This window comes from Poecile atricapillus, chromosome 1 (genome assembly GCF_030490865.1).
Source record: "Poecile atricapillus isolate bPoeAtr1 chromosome 1, bPoeAtr1.hap1, whole genome shotgun sequence".
Lineage (NCBI taxonomy): Eukaryota > Metazoa > Chordata > Aves > Passeriformes > Paridae > Poecile > Poecile atricapillus.
In genome coordinates, this window is record NC_081249.1 from 176920231 (window position 1) to 176941807 (window position 21577).

The 21577-nt window shown below is 39.6% G+C and overlaps 1 protein-coding gene across 8 annotated transcripts in view; it reads right to left on the reverse strand.

Annotated features, from left to right (window-relative positions):
- Positions 1-3724: 3724 nt before the first annotated feature.
- The window catches only part of ARID4A (AT-rich interaction domain 4A), a 48245-nt gene continuing 30392 nt past the window's right edge, over positions 3725-21577 (reverse strand). For 3 of the 8 annotated variants that reach the window (XM_058829518.1, XM_058829534.1, XM_058829566.1), the window contains 13 exons: positions 19754-19848; positions 19353-19450; positions 17736-17964; positions 15864-16114; positions 14348-14545; positions 13141-13225; positions 12845-12989; positions 12594-12656; positions 10441-11574; positions 9791-9895; positions 8098-8313; positions 7750-7896; positions 4182-7310 (listed from right to left, as the gene is read on the reverse strand). In XM_058829518.1, the coding sequence (XP_058685501.1) occupies positions 7207-7310; positions 7750-7896; positions 8098-8313; positions 9791-9895; positions 10441-11574; positions 12594-12656; positions 12845-12989; positions 13141-13225; positions 14348-14545; positions 15864-16114; positions 17736-17964; positions 19353-19450; positions 19754-19848 (2870 nt within the window). In that variant the 3' untranslated portion in view covers positions 4182-7206. Of the gene's footprint in view, positions 3941-4180; positions 7311-7749; positions 7897-8097; positions 8314-9790; positions 9896-10440; positions 11575-12593; positions 12657-12844; positions 12990-13140; positions 13226-14347; positions 14546-15863; positions 16115-17735; positions 17965-19352; positions 19451-19753; positions 19849-21577 lie in introns of those variants that run through there. The other 5 variants (XR_009276585.1, XR_009276583.1, XM_058829541.1 and 2 more) reach the window with 5 other exon arrangements.

Genomic DNA, 21577 nt, shown 5'->3' on the forward strand with positions numbered 1-21577 from the left:
ATCACCTTGCTGAGGCACCCTAAGTGCAGAAATGGATCTCACTGATGGGAGAAGGAGCAAAGGGTGAAAAATGGGAAATTGCTGAGGAATGAGTACTGAGAAAGCTGTGGAAAAAGGGAGCCCAAAGTGGAGGTGGGAGGGGAGGGAGCGGGAGGGCAGCCTGCCAAAAATCAGCTCAATGAAACTGAGCTGGTAAACAGACACTCATTTGGAGGAGATGCTCACTGCAGCAGCAACGGGAACACGGATCCTTCCTGCTGGAAACACACACAATTCCTCCTCAGCCCACAGAAACAAGAACCATCTCAGCAGGAAGGGTCAAATCAGAACCTTGCTCCAGAGTGCCCTGGACAGCAGCAGTGCTGGCACAGCCATCAGATCAATCAGCTGGAAGATTATAATAGAGGCTCCTTGAATTCTCTCCAGGATAAAAGCAAAGCCCCAATTTATGTAATCCCCTGCTGAGAGCTTCAACTGCTGAGCTCTGTTGGAAGGCAAGAAAAGGAGTGACTGCAGTGCTGTGTCAGGGAGTGTGGGTGAAACACTGAGTCTGGCTGTGGCTTCAGAGCAAGGAAGCAAATCCTCTGTGCTCTGACATTCCCCACTCTGGGAACTGGAGCTTAGCAACAGCTCAGTTCAGCAGTTTCTCTTAGCTAGTTGGGAAGTCAGCACATGGCATTTGAGGAATCCAGTTCAGATCTTAGGAAGTCCATTAAGCTCAGCTCCAAAATTCCTTGAATGAGTCTGGCCCAAACTCTAAAAGCAATTAAAGCCTCTGACACCTGAACCTGCATCATGCCTGCATCCTGAATTTCCAGAGGACACCATTAAAAGAACTCAAAAAGTTACAATTCTGCTTCATACTGGAGGGTTTTTAAAATTATGTTTTACCTTAACTTCACACTCCTTTGTGTTCTGGTGTCAGGGAGCAGCAGGTTCTTCACAATAAATGTCAGGAAAAATGCATGTTTTACCTTTTTACAGCACCAACTGGAATTAGATTGGGGAAGTACATTAGTGACTATTTCTTCAGGTTAAACTGTGGTTGTATTACTGGCCACACTGCACTAAGAGGCACAGGGAGGTGGCTGGGTCACACCAGAAGGCACTTGGAGAAAGGATCCTGGGGCACCAGGAAAGGGGCAGGGTCACCCTTGGAGTACTCAGGGAGCACAGAGAGGACTGGGGCACAGTCTCAGATACTCCTGAGGGCGTTGGAAGTAGATCTGGAAGAGTACCTTCCAATCTAAATTGTTTTCTCCAGCGACATAATGAAATGTCTTATGGAAGATCTGGAAGAAAAGAAAACACATTTCACTGTTTGCCTGCACATCCTCAGCTCCAGCAAGGCTCTGGGGCAGGCAGGACATTGCAGGGGATGCAGTGAGCAGTGTCAGCCCTGTGAACTGGGACAGTCCCACAGTAAATGTTTTATATGAAACCAGCTCTGGGCTGAATGAAACATCAGCCAGAGAGGTGTTACCCTGCCCACTGCCTCTGAGCCAAAGAGAAATCACATTCTCCACAATTGTTCAGTGTTCTCCAAAGGAAAAGCAGGAAACAAGAACAGCAGCAGCTAAACCACAGCCACAAAGACCAGCTCCCTCCTGCACTGCCTGTGGATAACATTATTCCATAATTATTCCCACAGGATTAAGTGGGGCTGCTCTCACATTCTGAGTTAATCACATTCAAATACCTGCACAGACCAACATAAAATTTTACCTCTCACTGGTTCCACTGCCAAAACATTTCCTTATCAGAGAAGGGTTGTCCTGCCCACCTGAGGGCAGCCACTGCCTCTCCATCTGGGATGGCACACAGGGGTCACCTGCAGGGTGGGAAGCAGAGCACGTGCAGATGGAATCAAGGGTTGGGGCTTTTTTTTTTTTTTCTTTTAAAATAGCTTTATTTATTCACAAGGGAAATAAAGGAGCATCAAGAGAGATGGTTTTAAATTAAATGTACACATAAACAAGTGCCTTGTTAAAACAGAAAGAAAAAACACTCTTGTGCAATATAGCAAAGTATTTCATACAAATTCCACATCTTACCCCTCCTTATGAAACTGGCATAGCTGGCAGGAGCACAGTAAATTAGGTCAAGCTGTACCCAGATGAGGGATTAGAGGAGGAGTTTAGGAACAGCTGAAGACACCAACAGTGCTGGAATGGAAATGTTGGGTTACTCTGAACAGCAGGAAAAGCCAGAGACATCACCAAACCCACAGCACCAAGACAGAGCAGTGTGTCCCTCAGCAGCAGGCTCAGGTGAGGGTTAAACACGAAGTGACAACCCCCTGCAGCTTGTCACAGCTGTAGCAGAGCTCCAGGGCAGCTTTTCATTGCTGGCAAACACTGCAAGAGGGAAAGTGAAGCAAAGCCTCCGTGGTTACTGCAGTGAGTGAGCTGTGCTGGTGCACTGGGGCCAAGTGGCATCAAACAAAGACACTTCTCATGTCTGAAAACTCTTGGTGTGGGAATAAGCAGCAGCATAAGGGTGTTAACCAATGTGAACAGCTGCAGAGCTGAAGCAGAACCAACCTGCTCTGAGCCAGAATTTAGGGCTCCTCTGAAATGGGAAGGAGCAGGAATAACAGCATAAATAGCAAAGGTAATTCAAACTAAAGAAGAAACCAGACAAGTCCTATTCTTAGAAAAACTGCTTTCACAATCAACAGCTTTATCCTTCCAGTCTTCTTTAAATGACAGCATGGTATTTGCCATTGGGTTGTGGTTAATCATAAAATCCACCACTCCCTGGCATTAAAACAAACAACACCAGCAGACAAAAAACACTGGAACACAAAAAAATGAATTTACATATCCATCCAAAGCAATGGATGTGACTAAAAAATACTTGTGGGAACTTGGAGAACTCACAGATCTCCAGAGCAAATGAAAGGCCCCGAATAAATCCCAGTTACTCAGTGGTAACTGATGAAAGTGAATAATTTTAAACTCTGAGACCTCTTTAAAATCCCATCCTATTTGGTGTGAGAATGCAAGATGGGAGAATGACAATTTTTCTCAAAATATGAGAGCAATAGCTTAATAGTGTGAGCCAATTATAAAATGTCATTTTCCTTAGCCCTGGAATTACAGTGAGTCAGCCTCTGGCAACATCCTCTTTGGTTCCACTGTTTTATTATGTCCCTCACATCTCCAGAGCCTTTATCCTGCACACTATAGCAAATAATAAAATCCCAAGACCAGAGAAGGAAAAATAACCAGGATTTCAGTGCATAATCTTTGCAAAGGCAGGGGCACAGTGAAGTAAACAGCTCGACATACTTTTGTGAACAAATTAATCTTTTATTTCAGCTGGTAAATCTGGCTCCTGCCTCATGTCAGATTTCTTTCAAGCCATCAACCAAACCAGCTCTTTTCTTAAAAAGACAACAAACAGCATTTAGACTTACTGCTGTAAAAGAATTCCAGTAAATGCTGCCCAGAAAATCCATTTGGCTGCCTCAGCTATCCAAGAATATTTTTAATGGAGGAAAAAAAGAACATGTTATAAAAGTATTAATTTTTTACTGTAATATTCCATCTGGCTGACAAACCTGTCTGCAGAGAGAAGGCTCTCTGAGCAGTGGATATTCTGACTGAGGCACAGGAGATGGCAATCCTAAGATTCAGATTCTCTTCCCAGCTCCATATCAAAGCCATCCTGAGTAATTTTTTGGTAGCATTTCTGTGTGGGACCCCCTACAAAAAAAAATGAGAATATTTTTTAAAAAAATTCTGTCTATTTGAATACTGCACCTTTTAAAAAATTAGACTGAAGCATGCACAACAGCAGAAACAGTGATTGAATCACCTTTTCTGCTGCTCCCTGTGAAGGTCAGATACATCCATCCTTCATGAAGACACACATTTCTTTGCCCTTGTTATGCTTTTCATTCACTGATAATTACTACTGAAGATCTGTTTAACCTCTGTCAAAACAATGACTTGTTATTATTGTTCTGACAACTCTGCTTCCCTTGCCTGATCTGTTCAGGCTGATTAAGCAGGAAAAACTTTCTCAGCCACCAGCAACCTGATGGAGGAGCCAAAACTGAGCAGGGATTTAACTGGGTGTTGCTAAACTTTCACATTAGAAAATAAAAACTCATTAGTACAAATGTAGCTGATATGCTTGATGGAAAAAAAGTGAAAATGAAAACAAGCAAGGAAATGAATCTTACCTTATGTCCTTGCATGGAAACATTCCAAGGTTTTCCATCTTTCAGATTTTTGTTAATACAAAAATAAGGTATCTGCCAGCAATCTGACAGTTCTTTGTATCAATTGCAAGAAATGAAGTAAGAGTCTGATTCTTTTACAACATTGTTCTTTTTAACAGCATTGGATCCCATATTTTTTGGGTTTTTTCACCTCCTAAGGAAACTTGAAATAAGTATAATTTTGAGGAAAACCTGTAGGAGATCAGAAGGCAGAAGAACAGCACAAATACAGCCAAGAATGGTGCTTTATTTCTGCTTGGTCTCAGAAACACAATACCTAACGTCTTATTTAAAAAATCCCAATTCTTTATAATCATAATTACTGTGTCTTAGACAGGATGAATTTATATCAACATATATTTGGAATTTATATCAACAAGGCTTCAATAAGGGGATTACTGTAGAGTCAGAAGTCACAGATTTTATTAGGGCTTCTTGATTTCACCTTTAACCCAGGACAGCCCAATGATTCCAGCTAGTTTTCTTTTCCCTGTGTTATTTTTAACATCATAGGAAATTACTGCAAAATTCTACTGAATAATCTGATATGCTCCTTCCCAGAAAGATAAAACCAGGAAATCAGTGACCTGCTGGAGGCTTTGCCAGTGGCTTGGCACAGAGTCCCCCTTTTCCTGCCAGTTTAGTGCCAGAGTAACACCAACTCTTTTGGGGGTGAGCAGTGCAAGGGAAGCAGGTGAAAGAGGAAGCAAGGAGGAAGTTCTCCCTGTCAATGGGCTGGGATAGGTTTCCATGTTCCATGGGACCATACCTGGAGCCTTGCAAGCAGAGTTTTAAACATTCCTAAGAGACAGAAGCAGCAGTCAGCTGAGAACACACGTGGGGAACATCCAGGCCAGGGCAGCAGCTCCTCCATCCTCTGTGCTGGGAGCACCTCAGTGCCTGTTTAAGATCTCAGAGTGTGCACACAGGTTAGATATCAGAGATCTGCACAAGATGTCATTAATCCTGTTATTTCCCCAGATTTTAGATTGCTTCTGCAAATATTAAACATGTGACCCATGTTACTTCCTTTTAAATGAGTATTGCTTTTTATTCGTAGCTGTTAGAAGATTAACAAGTAAAAGTTAGATCTGCAAAAAGTCTTTACAGTAATTTATGGAGATTAACTTTCCTATTTAGGGTAAAGTCCAGACATTTACAAGAACAATCACTTAAATAAAAATAGAATATAAAGCCTATGTTTAAAACATGGCCTTTATTAGCGCTGTCTAGTGAGCTCCATATTTATCTTACATTGAAATAGTTCTGCTTTGCTTAAGAAAAGACAGAAAAAGTGCATTTACAAGAGTACTTTTTCTTTAATTTTCTGCGAAAATGGAAGGAATTGGAATCACAAGTTGACAAATGTTGTAAAATGAAATTTCAAGAAACATCAATTTTAGTAATGCTACGCCATCACTAGTGTTTCCTCCTGACCTTCTGCCGTGTGGAACCAGAATATCCTGATATACAGTCTAGAGCATCTATGTTATTACTCTACAGCATATTAAACACAGAAAAAGGGGCTCAGGCCCCCTTTCAATGTACAAACATGAATAAAAAAATTGTTTAAAAAATCACTTTTTATACATAATGTATATGCAAACTGCTTTAAATACATGGGTTTGGAAGAGCTATTTACAAACTGCATCTGCCCGTGGGACAATCCACAGGCAGAGCACACACAGTCGCGTTTACTTTATTGGTGCATCTCAACTTTGGGAGATATAAATTTATTCGGCAGTACAGCAAACACAAGAACTTGTGACAAAGCATCTTAAGGGCAACCCAATAAATTTTGTTCCTCCAAACAAGTTTAAGTACTAGGACTGCCAAAGTTTCCAAATAAAGTTTTATTTTAACCCAGATGCCTGCTGGCAGATCTGTGTGGTGGAGGATATGTAGACAGACCCATTGGAAGTACAGGTTTGGCTACTGGATAACTCCTCCTGAAGAGCCAGAACTGATAAGGATGTTTTGTCCAAAGAGTGAACTAACCTAGAATTTTATTTTTTTTTTCCAATTTTATTAATATTTTAAAAAATACATAAAAATACAACATCCAATGTCTGAATAAATATATTTAACAAGTTGCAAGATACCTTATTTTACACAAAAATTTCAGCTTTAGAAATCTTGTTAAATAACTTCATTGTTGTTATATATTTCATTTTTCGTCTTTTTTGTAACAAAATAAAAACTCTGAAATTACATAGAAAAAAGACAAAATATTTTTGTCAAGGGATAAGATAGTCCACTGAAAACCTATTCACAATTCCACTGTAAACATTAATAAACATTAAAACATTTGCATAATTGTGTGCTCAAAAATCCTATAAAAAGTGGAAGACTTATTACAACTGTAGTTTTCAGTCAACTACACTTCCTTTCACAATTTATTTTGTCCCATTTACAACTTTAAAACTGGGCACATTGCTGAACACATACTTTGGCAGTTCTGTATAGCAAGTGCTTCCACAAAGAGGAACTACTCACCAAGAGTTACCCACAGCTCGGTGAAAGTGCAGCAGTTACTCAGTTCTTTTGGATAATACTCTGATGTCTGCTTGGTGCACTTGCTTTTTTTTTTTTTTTTTTATTTTAAGATCACCCTAGAACACCTGAATGCTTCATTGGACATAACTTTGCAAATTTGATAAGTGCCCTTTCTCTGTGTTAGGAAAAAAAAAATAAAACAAAACAAAACAAAAAGAAACAAACAAGAAACAAAAACAAACACAATGACAAGGATGCCACGTTGTGCCTACAAACCTTCAGTTACCAATGAGCTTAAGTTCTCTGAACAGTAAATTAAACAAAAGAAGAGGGTAGGAGGGGGGAACAGGTACAGTCCAGCAGTGGAAGTGTGTACAGGATATACTTGGCAACGTCCAACCAGTTGAGTGCTTTCTGTGGCTGAATTTCAGGGTTTATGTCCATGGCAGCGAGCTGCTGGCAAGGCAGAGAAATGTTTATCACCTGCATTCCACGGCCAGCACGTTCTGGGGAGGAGAGGATGACGAGGGGCTCATTCCAGTGTCTGAGGAAGCAGATGACATGGATGCTCCTGTATGGGACACTGAACACACAGAACAACAGATCAGCATTAGGTTATCGAAGTACAGCTCACAAGTAAGGTTGTGTAAAAGATATCTAAACAACAGCACAGGCACAAAAAACTCATATAGAGGTTTTGCCAATTGCTTTCACTGCTGTATTCACAGACACAGGAGTAGCTTTACCCAATTACTGAAAAGGCAGCTCAGATGAGTCTAATGGAAATACTTGCACTAGAAAGTCCAAGTTTCTACTGCACAGTTATAAGAGAGTCAGCAAATGTTTTTGTCAGGTTCAAGTTCCAAAAAGCCACAAATACTCTTTCTAAATAGATATGCAAACAGATGGTAACACCTTCCTTTCTTCTAAAATATCATCAGTTAAACTCAAACTGCTGTGAGTTACACATTTCCAAACAAATTAACTCCTCATGGGAATCATAAAGCAAATCTCAACCTTACCTTCTCTGTCTTTCTTTTTTAATCGTTTCCTTCTCCTGTCTATGGTTGCTACTTCTGACTTCAAGGACATGTAGTATTTTCGTATCTCCTGGAGTTTTTCTTGCAGGAAGGAGATCCTTTCAGTGCTGCTCATATTGTCCAGTTCATCTGCAAGTGGAAAGAAAAGAATATCTTTGTCAAGTTAATTTTATAAGAGGATGTAAGGCACAGCATGGAAGATAACCCATTTCCATAACTCTGCCAGGAAAGGACCACACCTAATTTAGAAACCCAAAATTTCCATGTTTTTCTTTCAGAACAAGTTTTCACACAAATTCTCTGTAATCAAGTCATTTCAAGAATCCTTACTGAGCTGGAAGCTCCATTTGTACACTCTGGGTGAAGCATTCTGGTGGTGGTGCTTGTCCCTGTGTTTGTCCTTCTCTCCATCTTTGATGTGAGGAGAAATCACTCTGGCAGGGGAGCGGGAAATCTTCTGTGGTTTGGATGCATTGATGTGTTTGACAGGAGTACATTTACTGGAACTGTCCAGGACAGGGAGATCTTCACTGTCACTGCTTTGCCCTGCAGGAAAAATAAATCATTTGGACTTAAAATCTCCACCCTGACATTTTAAAAACTGTGGTTATAGTAAAGAAGCAATCATTAAGAAAAAACCTGCTGCTTCTTGCTCAGAAAATCGTAAAACACACCCAAGGAATAACAATCTCAGATTCCATAGATAACCTAATCAGACACAACATGCACTGAACTCTCAAGTGTAATAATCATGGTTGATGCAGGAGAATTCAAGAGCTGACTAGGCCTAGTTAAAAGGTAAGCCAAATTTCTTTACAGAAATAATAAATAAATTTACTAAAAGTAGAATATTAGAGTACTGATAAACTTTCTATATAAATAATCACCTATTTTAGCTTTCTAATAAAAAGCAGACAGTAAAACCCTTTTCTTAAAGATTAAGCCTGTATTACTACGGGTAGGTAGCACATGATTGTATTTAGTTATCAAACATCTAAAGGACACATCTAAAGGAACAGTTCTGAAACATGACTACAACAACAGAAGTTCAACATGTAACAGAAAATTTTTAGCTCATATATTTAAATATTTTAGATTCCCACAATAACTGCCAAGTTTTCCACAGGCATGCTAAATATATCTGAATAGTGTATGTCAGATAATTAGTATTTTAGTTTGATATTTAAAAATATAACAGTGTTGCCACAAAGCCAAAACCACTGATTCATTCATGCAATGATTGTTAAAAATTTTGTGATGTGACAAGAGGGAACGTCCTTTAAGCTGAAAGAGGGCAGGGATAGAGGGGATACAAGACATAAATTCTTTTTTATAAAGATGGTGAGACCCTGGCAAAGGTTGCCCAGAGAAGCTGTGGCTGCCCCTGGATGCCTGGAAGTTTTCCAGGCCAGGTTAAATGGGGCTTGGAGCAACCTGGGATAGTGGAAGGTGTCCCTGCCCATGGCAGGGGGTAGGAAAAAGATGATTTTTAAGGTCCTTTCCAACCTCATTCTATGATTCTCTGAAAAATGAGCTACAGAAACACAAAACTCCAGATTCCTATAGCAAGTTATAAAATAGATAGATGCTTGAGAGAAAAACTAGACAAGATTCCTCTGGATGAAAAAAAATTCCATTTTTCCACATTTCAAGAATGTTGATTTTTTCCCAGGAGAAACACCTGTTTTAAGACTTTAAATGAGCCCTCTGCCAAATTCATGATCAATCCAATATAGAAAAATCAGCATAATGGTAATTATGCAGTAACTACTAATATAAATAATAATTTAGATGTTTTTCTTAAGTAAGTAATATAAAATAGCCAAGAGATTTCCCAGGTACACAGCTACTGCAGAGCTCAGAACACCTCTCCAGTTTATCACCAATAACCAGAATGAATAAAAATGAAAAACCTTGAGAGGGAAGCCACATCCAGTGGAAACTGTAACATGAGAACTGTAGGTTCTTACACATATTTGCAGGACAGGATAAGCTCCCCCCTCCTCTCCCTACAGGAACATACCTGTTCCATTCTTTTCATTTTTGGCTGCAGCACTGGTTCGCTTTGGAGTTCGCTTTTGCTTTTTTGCCAGTGTTCCACTATTGCTGTCACTGGGTCTTTTTTGACCTATAAGAGGAGGGGGAAAAAAAAATAAACCCAAAAATAAAACATAAGACACCTCAAATACTTCTGCTAGTAAAAAGCTCTTTTTATAAGCAACAAAGAAATCTAAAACCAGACAGGCTGAGACTTGAGGCTGTTCACAGCCTGGAGAAGAGGAAGCTCTGGGGAGAACTTAGAGCCCCTTGCAGGGTCTGAAGGGGCTCCAAGAGGGCACGGTTAGATGGGACACTGGGAAGGAATTCTTCCCTGTGAAGGTGGGGAGGCCCTGGCACAGGTTGCCCAGAGAAGCTGTGGCTGCCCCATCTCTGGGAGTGTTCCAGGACAGGCCAGAAAGGGCTTGGAGCAAGCTGGGACAGTGGAAGCTGTCCCTGGCCAAGGCAGAGGGCTGTAATAAGATGGGCTTTGAGGTCCCTTCTGACCCAAATCATTCTGTGAATCTATAACCAGCACACAAAACAGACCAGCAATTTTTAGCTAAGTGACACCAGTCTCAAGACACCTTCAGCCAAGGATTAGAGCAGGGAATGACTCCTCCAGGAAATGCTCACCTTTCTCTCCCACCTCCCTCTCCTGCCCGGCCATGCTGCAATTGCTCGACGTGGTACTGGCTTCGAATCCATTGGCAGACTCGCTCTCACAGAGCGCTTCTTGAGACTCTTCTGCCACACTGTCCACCTCGATGGTCATGTCACTCTCGCTCTTGATGCTGCGCGACTCGTCCTGGCTGAGGGCCAGAGGAGAGGCCACCGGGAAGCTCGAGGGCACGGCGGGGGCTAAGGCAGAGGGGGCTGAGTTGGAAGCATTGGGGTCTGGATTTTTTTCTGCTGTTGTGTCTTCACTGCTGCTCTTCTCCTTCTCATCCAAGTCATCCAGGTCTACTTCATGGCACAGCAAGGTTTCAGGACCAATCTGAGGCATTGTGTCATCCTCATCTTTCAAGGGAACGCTCTCGCTGGCTTCGGCCGGACGCTGGAAGTTGTCATTCCTCAGTTCCGGACCATGTGGAACCGATTCCGCCACCAGGGATGGCATCTCCTCATTTTCAGTTCTGAGTGACTCCTCAGCACTCAGCCCTCTACATTCCTCTGCTCCAGTACATTCATTGGTCCTCTCTTCAGATACAATATTTGGCACTTCCATCTCACTCTCTCGCCGATTTCTCTTCTCAGGTGATGCCTGTTCCAAAGTTTTCCTTTTCAAAAGCTTCTTATCTTTTGTGGAGAGCTCTGTTTCACTTTCAGTAGTGCTGGAAATGTCTTTACAGTCCAAGGAAGACACATCTAATCTTTCAGGTTCTGTAAGAGACTCATTTGCCACCTCTTCCTGGCTTCCTGGTGCAATCTTCGCATTCTCCAATGAGGGATCTTTTGTCTTGCTCCTTCTCCCTTTTCCCTTAGGTGATTTTTCAACTTCTCTTTTGATTTCTTCCATTTGATCCGTTTTATTCCCAAATATTTGAACAATTTGTTCACTTTCCTCAACTTCCAGTTTCAGTGTTTCTAGTGGCTGTACTTGAGTCCTGTCGTTTTCCTTCAGCGCATGAGAAATCTTTGGGTTTTCCTCATCCAGCTTCTCATCATGGAGTTTTTCACTTTTTTCCAGTTCTGAAGTTTCTGGAGAAAATTCTTCATTCAAATTCTTTTCAGATGATTCATCTGCTTCACTGTCAGATGTGCCAGAGTCTAAAAAAAATTTTAAAAAGAAGCAAACAGCACCCTAAATAATTAATTGCAGCATGACTTTTTATTTGAACCTCAGAAAAAGCCCAGTTTTCAGTAATCTATGGTGTCAACATCAGTTTACAGTAATAATTTTACCCTTTAAAAATCCTGCATTATTCAACACACTTGCTACAGCTCTTATTTTTACCTAAAATTTCTATGAAACTGCAGTAGTGGTGGTGCATGAGTTCAGGAAGCATCTGGATGATGCTCTTAACTCAGGTGATTTAGTTGAAGTCTATGACTCTCCTTACTATTTCCCAAATAAGCCAATACAAATAAACTACATTTTATTGCAGCAAAAATAGTTTTACAGATGCCCCTGATCCCATGGATACTGCCTCTCCCATATGACACACTTCAAGACCAAAAAACAACACTTGTCCCTTCCATGCAGAGAAAAAAACCCAGCCCAAACCCAAAAAATAAAAACCTTCTAAACCCCAATATGGACATGTCATTGCTAAACTATTGTACAAACGATGTACCACGCAGAGAGCAAGCATTAGTACATTACCAGAAGATTATTCAGGGACCTTTACTAAAATGAGACAGTGATTTCACTTCAGTTCTTGTTCAGAGAGGCTTAGAAATACCAAAGATGTGCTGCAATTTGTGTATAATTAACAGCTCTGCTGGATGATGGAGTATTGAGGTTGAGGACTTAATTAGCACAATAAAGACCATCATTATAGCACTGGATTTGGTCTGTTCAGGGCTGAAAGGCTCTGGCTGAAGAACATGGAATGACTTGTACAGTCACTGCTCTTCTGTGAGCAAGCTCTGCTCCTCAGCAGTGTCAGCTCAACTGCTTACTTAATAAAATTTACAAGGAGAAAAGAAAAAAAAAAAAAAAACAACAACCAAAAAACTAACAAAAAAGAAGGTAAAAAAATCCCCAAAAAACAAAAAAACCAAACCTCTTTTCAAAAAGGTACTGAAAAAGCCTCCAAAGCATACACAGGGCTGAGATCACTCACCGTTTGATCCTCTATCAGAATCAAACATTCCTGAGCTACGTCTGGTCTGCCTGCGAGGTGTTGCTAAAATTAAAATCGAAAGAATTAATTTGTATGGAGCGGAAGGAGCGCCGAGCCTTGCTGCTGTGGCGGTGCCAGGAGCAGGAACCTCAGAGCTCACATGCAGCTCCAGGCCACCACACCACGCTGGGCTCCAGCTGGGAATGGTGGGGAGCACACGCTGCTCCCTGCACCCCTGGAGCCGGATTTACCTTCGCTGTTGGGCGTTTTGGGGAGGCTGCAGGTCGTGTTGGATGGGAGAGTGGATTTCAGAGGGGGCCGCCCACGCTTGGATTTTTGTTTCTCCTCGTCCTTCTTCTCCTCCTTTTCACCATCTTCTTTATTCTGCAGGGGAAACTGGATTTTTTATTAATGTTTCACTACTGATTATCAAACTTTTTGCTCTATTAAAAACTAGACTGTGGACAGAATAACTATTATTTTTTTTTAACAGGGACAGTGATAGTCATTAAGTACAGTACTACAACAAACATGTTGAAATCATTACTTTTGTTTTTTTCTTTTGTTTTCTCTTTGGTCCTCCTTTCTCCACTGGCCAGATAATCCGATCAGCTTTCACCCATTCATCATACCTGAAAGGGAATGACAACATGTTGTTATCACTGCACATAAAAATGTTGTTTGAATATGAGGAGTAAAAGACTTGAATTGCACAAAATATTTATTAATGAGGTAGGAAAATGCCCAAACCAGGTTGGATGGGGCTCAGAGCAGCCTGGGATAGTGGAAGGTGTACCTGCCTATGGCAGGAGGGTGGAATGTGATGGGCTTTCCTTTCCAACCCAAACCATTCCATGACAGCAAAGCATGTATTTACAACTCATGCAGTATCTGGCCTTAGAAAGGTGAGTGACATTTCCAGTCCATAAAAAAACCTTATGGCATGAGGGAATGAAGGCACAAACTCTTCCCTGTCTCTCACCAGCAAAGCACTGGAACACTCACAGGACTGAGTCAGCTCTGAAGTGTCAGATATTCCATCATACACATAAGACAGTTTTCATCACACCATGCCTCAGCAGGAAAATGTACTTTTCTTTTTAAAAGGTAAAGTTTTTAAATTGTGGCAACAAACAGGATGAGATTCTGAAAAGCACAAACACACTAATGCTCCTCAAAATCTCCTCAAGACATTAATAAGGTAAAGGGAACTTACAAATATTTGGGGAATATTGCCACACTCAAACTTCATGTTGCCACGTAAAGAAATTTGCTTATGGATTTGGAATACCACAAGTTATATACCAGAAGAATATAAAGTACTATAAAGACTGGCTGCCAGGAGAAGCACTTTTACAATCACAGTTAACATTCAAAACAAGAATATATTTTGTTGCCAAAATTCCAGAGCTTAATACACTGAATTGTAAGTATCTTCACCGTTATCAATGATTCCCTTAAAGGGAAGTTTGCTAGTGCTAACAGTGATAGACACAAATATCAGGAATACTCCTGGAAGGGGTGAGGATTACTAAGGCAGATGGATACTTGGAAAAATACAAAGTATATTCTGACATTTCAATGCAACACCATGAACAAAATCACCAACACTGAAAAGTGAAGAAGCCAGAGCCTCTTATTTTGATAATTCAATATGGCACTGACCATCTCTTGCTTTATTTCCTTAAAAAGAAAAAATTCTTTTGTAAATAAGCCTTTGAACAAAGAAATGAAAGACAATTTGTTATCCTCACCTCACATTCCAACCGTAGTAATGAACTAAGTATAAAACCTCTCCATCATCAATTTCTGTGCTTTTAATACTGGCTTCATAAATTTTTTGAGTCTTTCCACGTCCATATTTTACTTTCACTTTGGTTCCTGTCAGGCAGGGTTCTGTGTCCTCCTCATCCTCTTCACCTTCTGATTCTCCTTTGTTCTCAATTTCTTCCCTGCAGTAAAATGTATTTAAAATACCCACTAATTAGTGACAATCATATTTTAAAATTTAAAGAGAGTAGTCAAGATAGAAAAAGGCTGCAAGAAAAAAAGTAATTCATTTTCTGCACCCTGTCCTGTCTCTGAAGCTTGCTCAGAAAGAGATTTTTTAAATCAAGAACAAAACTTAGGAAGAATAGAGCTAAGTGCCTAAAATATCCAGAAACTTTTATTAAAATTTAAACACAATTTACAAAGAGTACAACTACCTCAAAGCTTAAAAAGTATTTTCTAAATTAATATTTTGATAATACAAAGAGGAATGAAAGTAAACTCGGTGTGTGTCCCCTAAACAGCATAGGAAGAACTAACTTCAGTTACTGAAATATTTGATTTTGACACATTATTTATAAAAAAACGTACTTTTTACAATTGGCTTAACATGTGACAGTTTATTAACTGCACATAAGTTTGAGCTGCCATCACAGTGATCCTCTCATGGACTCAAACACCATTCCATTGGAAAAAACTTGATCACAAAACTGTTCAGCCAAGTGTCTGTACAGGTCTTATTAGATACATCCACCTTTTATTATACCTTTAGCTACTGTTAAAATATTATACTCAAATGTATTTTAAAGAACTACAGTCTAACCTATTTTTAGCTATAATTCCTCCCCTATTTAAGGGAGAATTTAGCATAATTTAGAAGTTACTCTACAAAAAAGTCAGCAAGAAATAAAATCCTAGAAAGGACTATGGGTTTGCTTTTAATGCAATAGATTTTCTGGCCTTAGTGAAATATCAATTATCTTGTGGCAAGCAACTCCGAGGACAAGTAACACCCACACAGCTTAAAGAAAACTCTTTGATGCCTTGATCATCTGACACACAATAGGAACAAGGAGCCTGCAGCTTCACCAGCCATCAGCAAACCCTTAAAAGCACAGGAGAAGAGGGATTTTTACGATTTCTGTTTCAACTGCCCAGGGAAGTGTCTCCAAGCTGTCCCCATCCTCACAGCACCTGGCAGACTTAAAGCCAGGTCAGTTTGGTGTCTGGTGGTATTGGTGTGATAAAACACCAACACAGTCTTGGCAAGTAAAATGACAGTGAAAAATACTGCCTGGCATCGAGCACAAAAAGATGCTTCCAGAAAGTACAGCAGGCTCTACAAGCTTGAAATAAAATGTTCCCTTCCCTGCCTGCCTGAGTGAACGACGTTTCTGATTTTCACACTTCAGTAAGATCAAGTCTGTGTCCTCCTGCCTGAAGAACAGCTCTGTCATGGCACAGAGAAATTCAAAGAAGGTGATACAAGTTAGTGTTTACCTCTCCCTCTGCCTCTCTTCCTCATCATCTGACTCTTTATCAGAATCCTCCTGTTTTTTAATTTTCTTCTCTTTTTGCTTTGGTGTGCTTTTCTTCCCTAGTGGAGTTTCATTTTCTTTCTTTTCTGCATTCTCAGGTGTTTCCTCTATATCTTTGTTTTCTTTGTTACTGTCTTTTAATTTGTCTTGGGTTTTATCCTCTTCACCATCTTTTTTAGCAGGGGCTGCATCACGGGCAAGTCTTCTTCGTCCCTAGAATACAAATAAGATCAATTTAATGACTCCTGTCACCTGCTTTGTCCAAAACCTCTCCAAATCTCAGCAAAAAAGTGAGACATGCAACTCCTGTAGAGAAGAAAGGCTGGAGATGACAAAAAAGCGTAAAATATTCTAAAATGGTAAAATTAAAGCTTTAAATTTTTATATCTGCTTCATTTGGAATAATGAGGATGAGTTTCTGATTAACTGATAAAGGCTTTCAGGACATTTGTTTGGACCTGCAATGTTTGTTGCTCTGAGGGGGCCAAAATGTCTTGTTCACCTACAGCAATAGCATTATTTGAAGTGCTTGTGTTGGAGTACTGAGGGGAGGCATCTTCCCCTCAGCATCTTCAATCCTGACAGTCACCTGTAGACAGCACAGGCAGAAATTTGTCAGCTTTCAAAAAACGCTAAGTATCCCACTTTTAAAAGGCACTTTGAGTACTCAGGCAGTTGCTGCCTGGGACTATCTGCAACTGATTCTTAGAGATCTAGCAGAGGATTATAATTTGATTTATTAAAAGTCTCTTGATAGGATTATTGCTTTTTAATCAGAACAAAGAGCCAATTATTAAAAAAAAATCTTTTTTTTATCCTTTGATCTCAAAAAGAAAACCAACTCAAAAATAAATAAACAAGCTAAGGACAAAGCTAATGTCATGTCAGGGAGTCCACTGAGGCTGATGCAGCTTAGAACAACCACTTTCATTTAAACAGAAATATAATACATAATAGAAGTCTCAACTTGTGTTTACACCATGTCCTTTCATCTATTAATTTATAGGATCACAATTTGCTTCTTGCTTTGCAAGACAAGAACTTTAACAGAATAACATTTTAGTTGAACAGAATTTTTAGAACTTGAACAATTTAAAAGCAGCAATTCTTGTCCTTCAGTAGTCATACTCTATTAGAGAACATAAAATGTTCTTTTAACATAATTGAGTGCTACAGTCATATTCCAATACCTTTAAAGTACTATCTGTATTCCTCATGGTGTTCAGTATCCTCCAGCTGATGGGCTGCTGATCTGATCTATACAGCTACTAATACAACCCTCATCTCTACAGCATTTAAAGACAAATGAAGGCTAAACTTAATTGTTCCTCACTCTGCTTTTGTCTATATACTCTAATATTTGAGTGTTTCTTCTATCAGAAGAGAGACTTGTGATAAAAACCAACTCAGAGGAATGAGTCTTCCTTTGATTCTTAGATCCATAGCAGGTTTTTGATATTCCTGTTTCTTGCCAGAAGGCTCCAGGTTCCATGTGCCTGTGGAAATCCTCACCCACAACCAAGACTGTCCTGCTGTGTTTCACTATCCTGATGATAACCAGCCCCAAGCAGCTCCTGAGCCATCCCTGAACCAGAGCACATCCAACTGAGCCTGAGCAAATCCCATGTGTGGTGAGGAATATGAAGAAATAATCAAAACCTGACTGTGTCCAGGTAGAAAAAATTAACAGTTAACACTCACAGAACTCCACACTTGTACAAGTGCACCAATTCCAATGTGCAGTTGCTCCACAGGGAAAACCCATTATGGAAACTGTTCACTATACAAAGGGGCTTTGTTAAGGACTAAACACAAATCACTTCAAACCACTCACCCTTGGGGATCTTAGCTCAATTTCTTCTTTCTCACTTTCACTGCTGGAATAATTTTCTTCTGCTTCTTTTTTAACTTCTGTTGGGGGCATTTTTTGTTCCTCTTTCACACTTTCCTCCATTGGTTCCACGTGTTTCTGTGTATCTTCTACCACTTTTGGTTCATTGTGATGGATGGTCCTGAACTGAATGTTTGCAGAACGGCAGTACTCTTCAAAACCATAAAGATACCTACAGACACAAGGAAGGTCCCATTTATATTTCATGGTTTATTTTCTATTTAATGAAGTACATGAACCTATTTTCCTTCTCAGTAACTTCAGGAAAATAATAATAATAATAATTAAAAAAAAGAACAACCAAACAAACCCAAATAAATAAAAATATAAATGCTAGAGAAGATTTTGAAGAGAAACAATTTCAAGTCAAATGCTGAAAAAGAACACAGAGAGGTGCTTCCCACATATTTAACTTCATCCCCATCCAGTGAAGAATTCATGGCAATAATGCCATGCAGGACCTTGTTCTCTGGAAAACTGCCTGTGCACACTCTAATCCAGTTATAGGTGAGAGAGGTATGAATTAGCTTATTCCTCAAAGAATTAAGATGCAAGTTACAACACACTATCACTGTCACAACACGTTTTCTTGTGTCCAAACAACATCATCATTATTTTCACTGTAACAGCAACCCAGTACACATTTACCAATTACTCTTTCCAGGATAAACACTCTTCTTTGTAAAATACAGACCTTAAGCATGTGCCCAGTTCAAATCCCACTGAAGATAGTCTCAATATTGTCATCTTCATCGACATTAATATGAGTTGAGTCATCCCTATTTCCAAATTTCCTTAGGTTTGAGTCAAGAGAACCTCATTCTTCTCTTTTACTCAAAAAGCTCAACTGTTTCTTGTCAAACTTCCAGGAGGATAAATAATAAAAACAATTTTTATTTAGAAAACAACTTGGAAAATGTCATTCCTGAAAGGTTTCCAATTCAAAATTTACAACACAGTTGAAAAGCGAGGGTCAGAAGAAAAAGATTCATTAATTTGGTCATTTTAAGTAATGATTTTACTATTTAGTAACTGCCACATCCACCATAGCAATACACACAGTTCAGACCTAAAGTCATTATTCTACAAATTCTGCAAAGATTATATGGAAATATACAATCTGAAACATGTTTTTTTTCAGTCAACACCTTTCATGAAATTAAAGCAACTGGTATAAAATTCTCTTCAATGCACATGAGATCTAAAAATTAAGGAGTCTGTTACTGTTAATTGCCTGAACTTGCAAAACTGAATCTGCCAAAGCTTATTTTATAAATTTCATTGGTGCACTGTGAAATGCCATCAGCACACGAAAAAAGTGAGTTTCTTGGTAAAAAAAAATGAGCAGAATTCTGATGTATTGGAGCAACAGGAACTTACAGCCCTGAGTACTCCCTCCTTTCCTCCACATCAGCACTGGAAAATGCTCATAGCTGTTCATTAACTGAAGAATATCAGCTGTTGTCCACAACTATCAAAAATCTCTTGAATATTGTACATGCTACATCTAGGAAAAAGAAAAGAGAAGCGTTTTCACCATTATCCAATATAAGAACTTACTTTCTATAAGCAGTTTTTACATTGTAGGAAGCAGCCGAGTTCAAAATAGGAATGCCAAGGTCCATATAAATTTGCTTCCATACAGCACCACTCTCAATCTTTGGGAGGGGAAAAAAAGAAAAAAGGAAGTTTACAGGTTTTGTTAAATAAGAACATTATGAAATAATATCTAACAGAGCTAAAAGCCAAAGCCTTTTATAACCACAGAACACTCTAGGTTGGAAGGGACCTTAAGAAACATCCAGTTCCAACCCCGTGCCATGGGACCTTCCACTATCCCAGATTGTTCCAAGCTCTGTCCAACCTGGCCTGAACACTTCCAGGGATGGGGTATCCCTGGGAAACCATTTATAGATACAAATGAACAGACAAATTTAGCTCAGGGAACATCCAGCACTTACATTGTCACACCCACCCTGCTGATAAACCAGCCTAAAAAGTTTGAAGAGATTAAGGTCCTTGTAGCCCAAAACTGGTGGTTTATTGATAGGAGTACCTGAATAAAATAAAACAGAAAAAAGTTATCCCAAAGAACAGCAAGTTGCCTCTTCCATTCCTTTATCACATATTTGATTACAAGTATTCTTCTGCATTTTAAAATCTGTATTTAATGGCTTGAAGTACATTCCCAAGTCAGTAAATTCCAATCACCAGTTAAGGCTTCACCCTCTTTTGAATGCATCACTATCTCTGGGTGGTTTATCAGCCTCCCAGGTTTATTAACCCCCATCCTCTCATGAGCAGGGAGAACAGCCAGAACTGCAGGAAGCTCCAGAGCACACCGGAGGAATGCTGGAACAGAGCAATGCGTGAAGAGATTAACTAAAAATCTGTGGGCTGAAAGGAACGAGGAAGAAGCAGAGATGTTGGATTAGGAAGAGACTCAGGCAAACTGTCAGAATGTGGAAAAGCACAAGGCCCTGACCAGACATGAATATTTGGGATAGTTCCAGGGAAAAAAAAGAACTCAAATCAGCTGAGTGGCAGTGACATAAAGGAGAGTAATTATTTCCAAAAGGAGAAACCAAAAGTGACTTGGGGCAAGTGGCTGCATACGTAGACAGTAATCCTCCCAGCAAGGAAGAATACCAAACCTCCTCCCTCCCTGCTGCTTCACATCTTCCCTCATCTTCATGCAATTATATTTAGAATCATTAAAATAATTTTATAGGACTTTGGGAATACTGTCATGATTCCATGAATCAAAACATTTATACTGAGAGAACAGAATGTAGAACAAATCTGGTGGGAACAGAAATCTTCCTATAAGGACAGAGAAGGAAAATAAAAAGCAAACAGACGGGGAAAGTTCCAGTCCTGAAAAAGTCCTGCACATTGCTCAGTCCACATACTGGCTTAAAGAATATTTCATGGACTGAGTCTTCAAATTCAGTACACAAATGCTTTCTTCTTTTGCCTTCACAAGGTCCTGACATCATTACTTGTTTTCTAGTCTGTGAGTGTTTAAGAAAGATAATGAGAAAGGAAGAAAACAGGAAAGTGAGAAGAATCAGGCTACGTGAAAGGAAAACTCTGGATTAGCCCAGCAGCAGAGTGATTTCTAAAACTTAGCCTTTTATTCCCCTAAGGCAGCTTATTCTCCAGAAACACTGGTTATACACACAGGAGGCCTTCAAAATTATATTGGATGAGCTCCAGAACACTTTACTATAATACACGCTCAATTTCTAAACCTATGATAAGAACTGGCAATATTGAACAGCTTTTGAATTGTTCTTTTATGATTCTGTGGTCTAGAACAAACCTCATTAGGAGGCATACAGACCCTCTTACAAAGGCAGCTTGATTTCCCCATTAACAACCTCCCCCCCTCAAAAAATGAAAAGGGCAGATATTCAGACTCTGCAAGTACTTCATGTTTTTTACCCTTAGCTCTGGTTATTTCAAATTCAAATACATCAACATTTGCTGCACTCTGTGCTACTATGGAAATATCATTCAGGCAACTGCTGTCAAGAGAAAAGATTAAAAAAAAAAAGAGAAAAGGGCAGTGGTTACACCTGTAATCTACCTCCACACCAAGGCTACTGCAGGATGAAAATGGTATTTGAAATACAGGATTGAAACAGTGACTTCATGAGTAAAATTAACCAAACCAATATACTCTAAAGGACAAAACTCTCCAGGCTTGAATATATATTTTTAAAAAGGAGCATAAAGCCTCCATTTTAGTGTCAGTCTCATCACAACTGCAAATGCCTTAT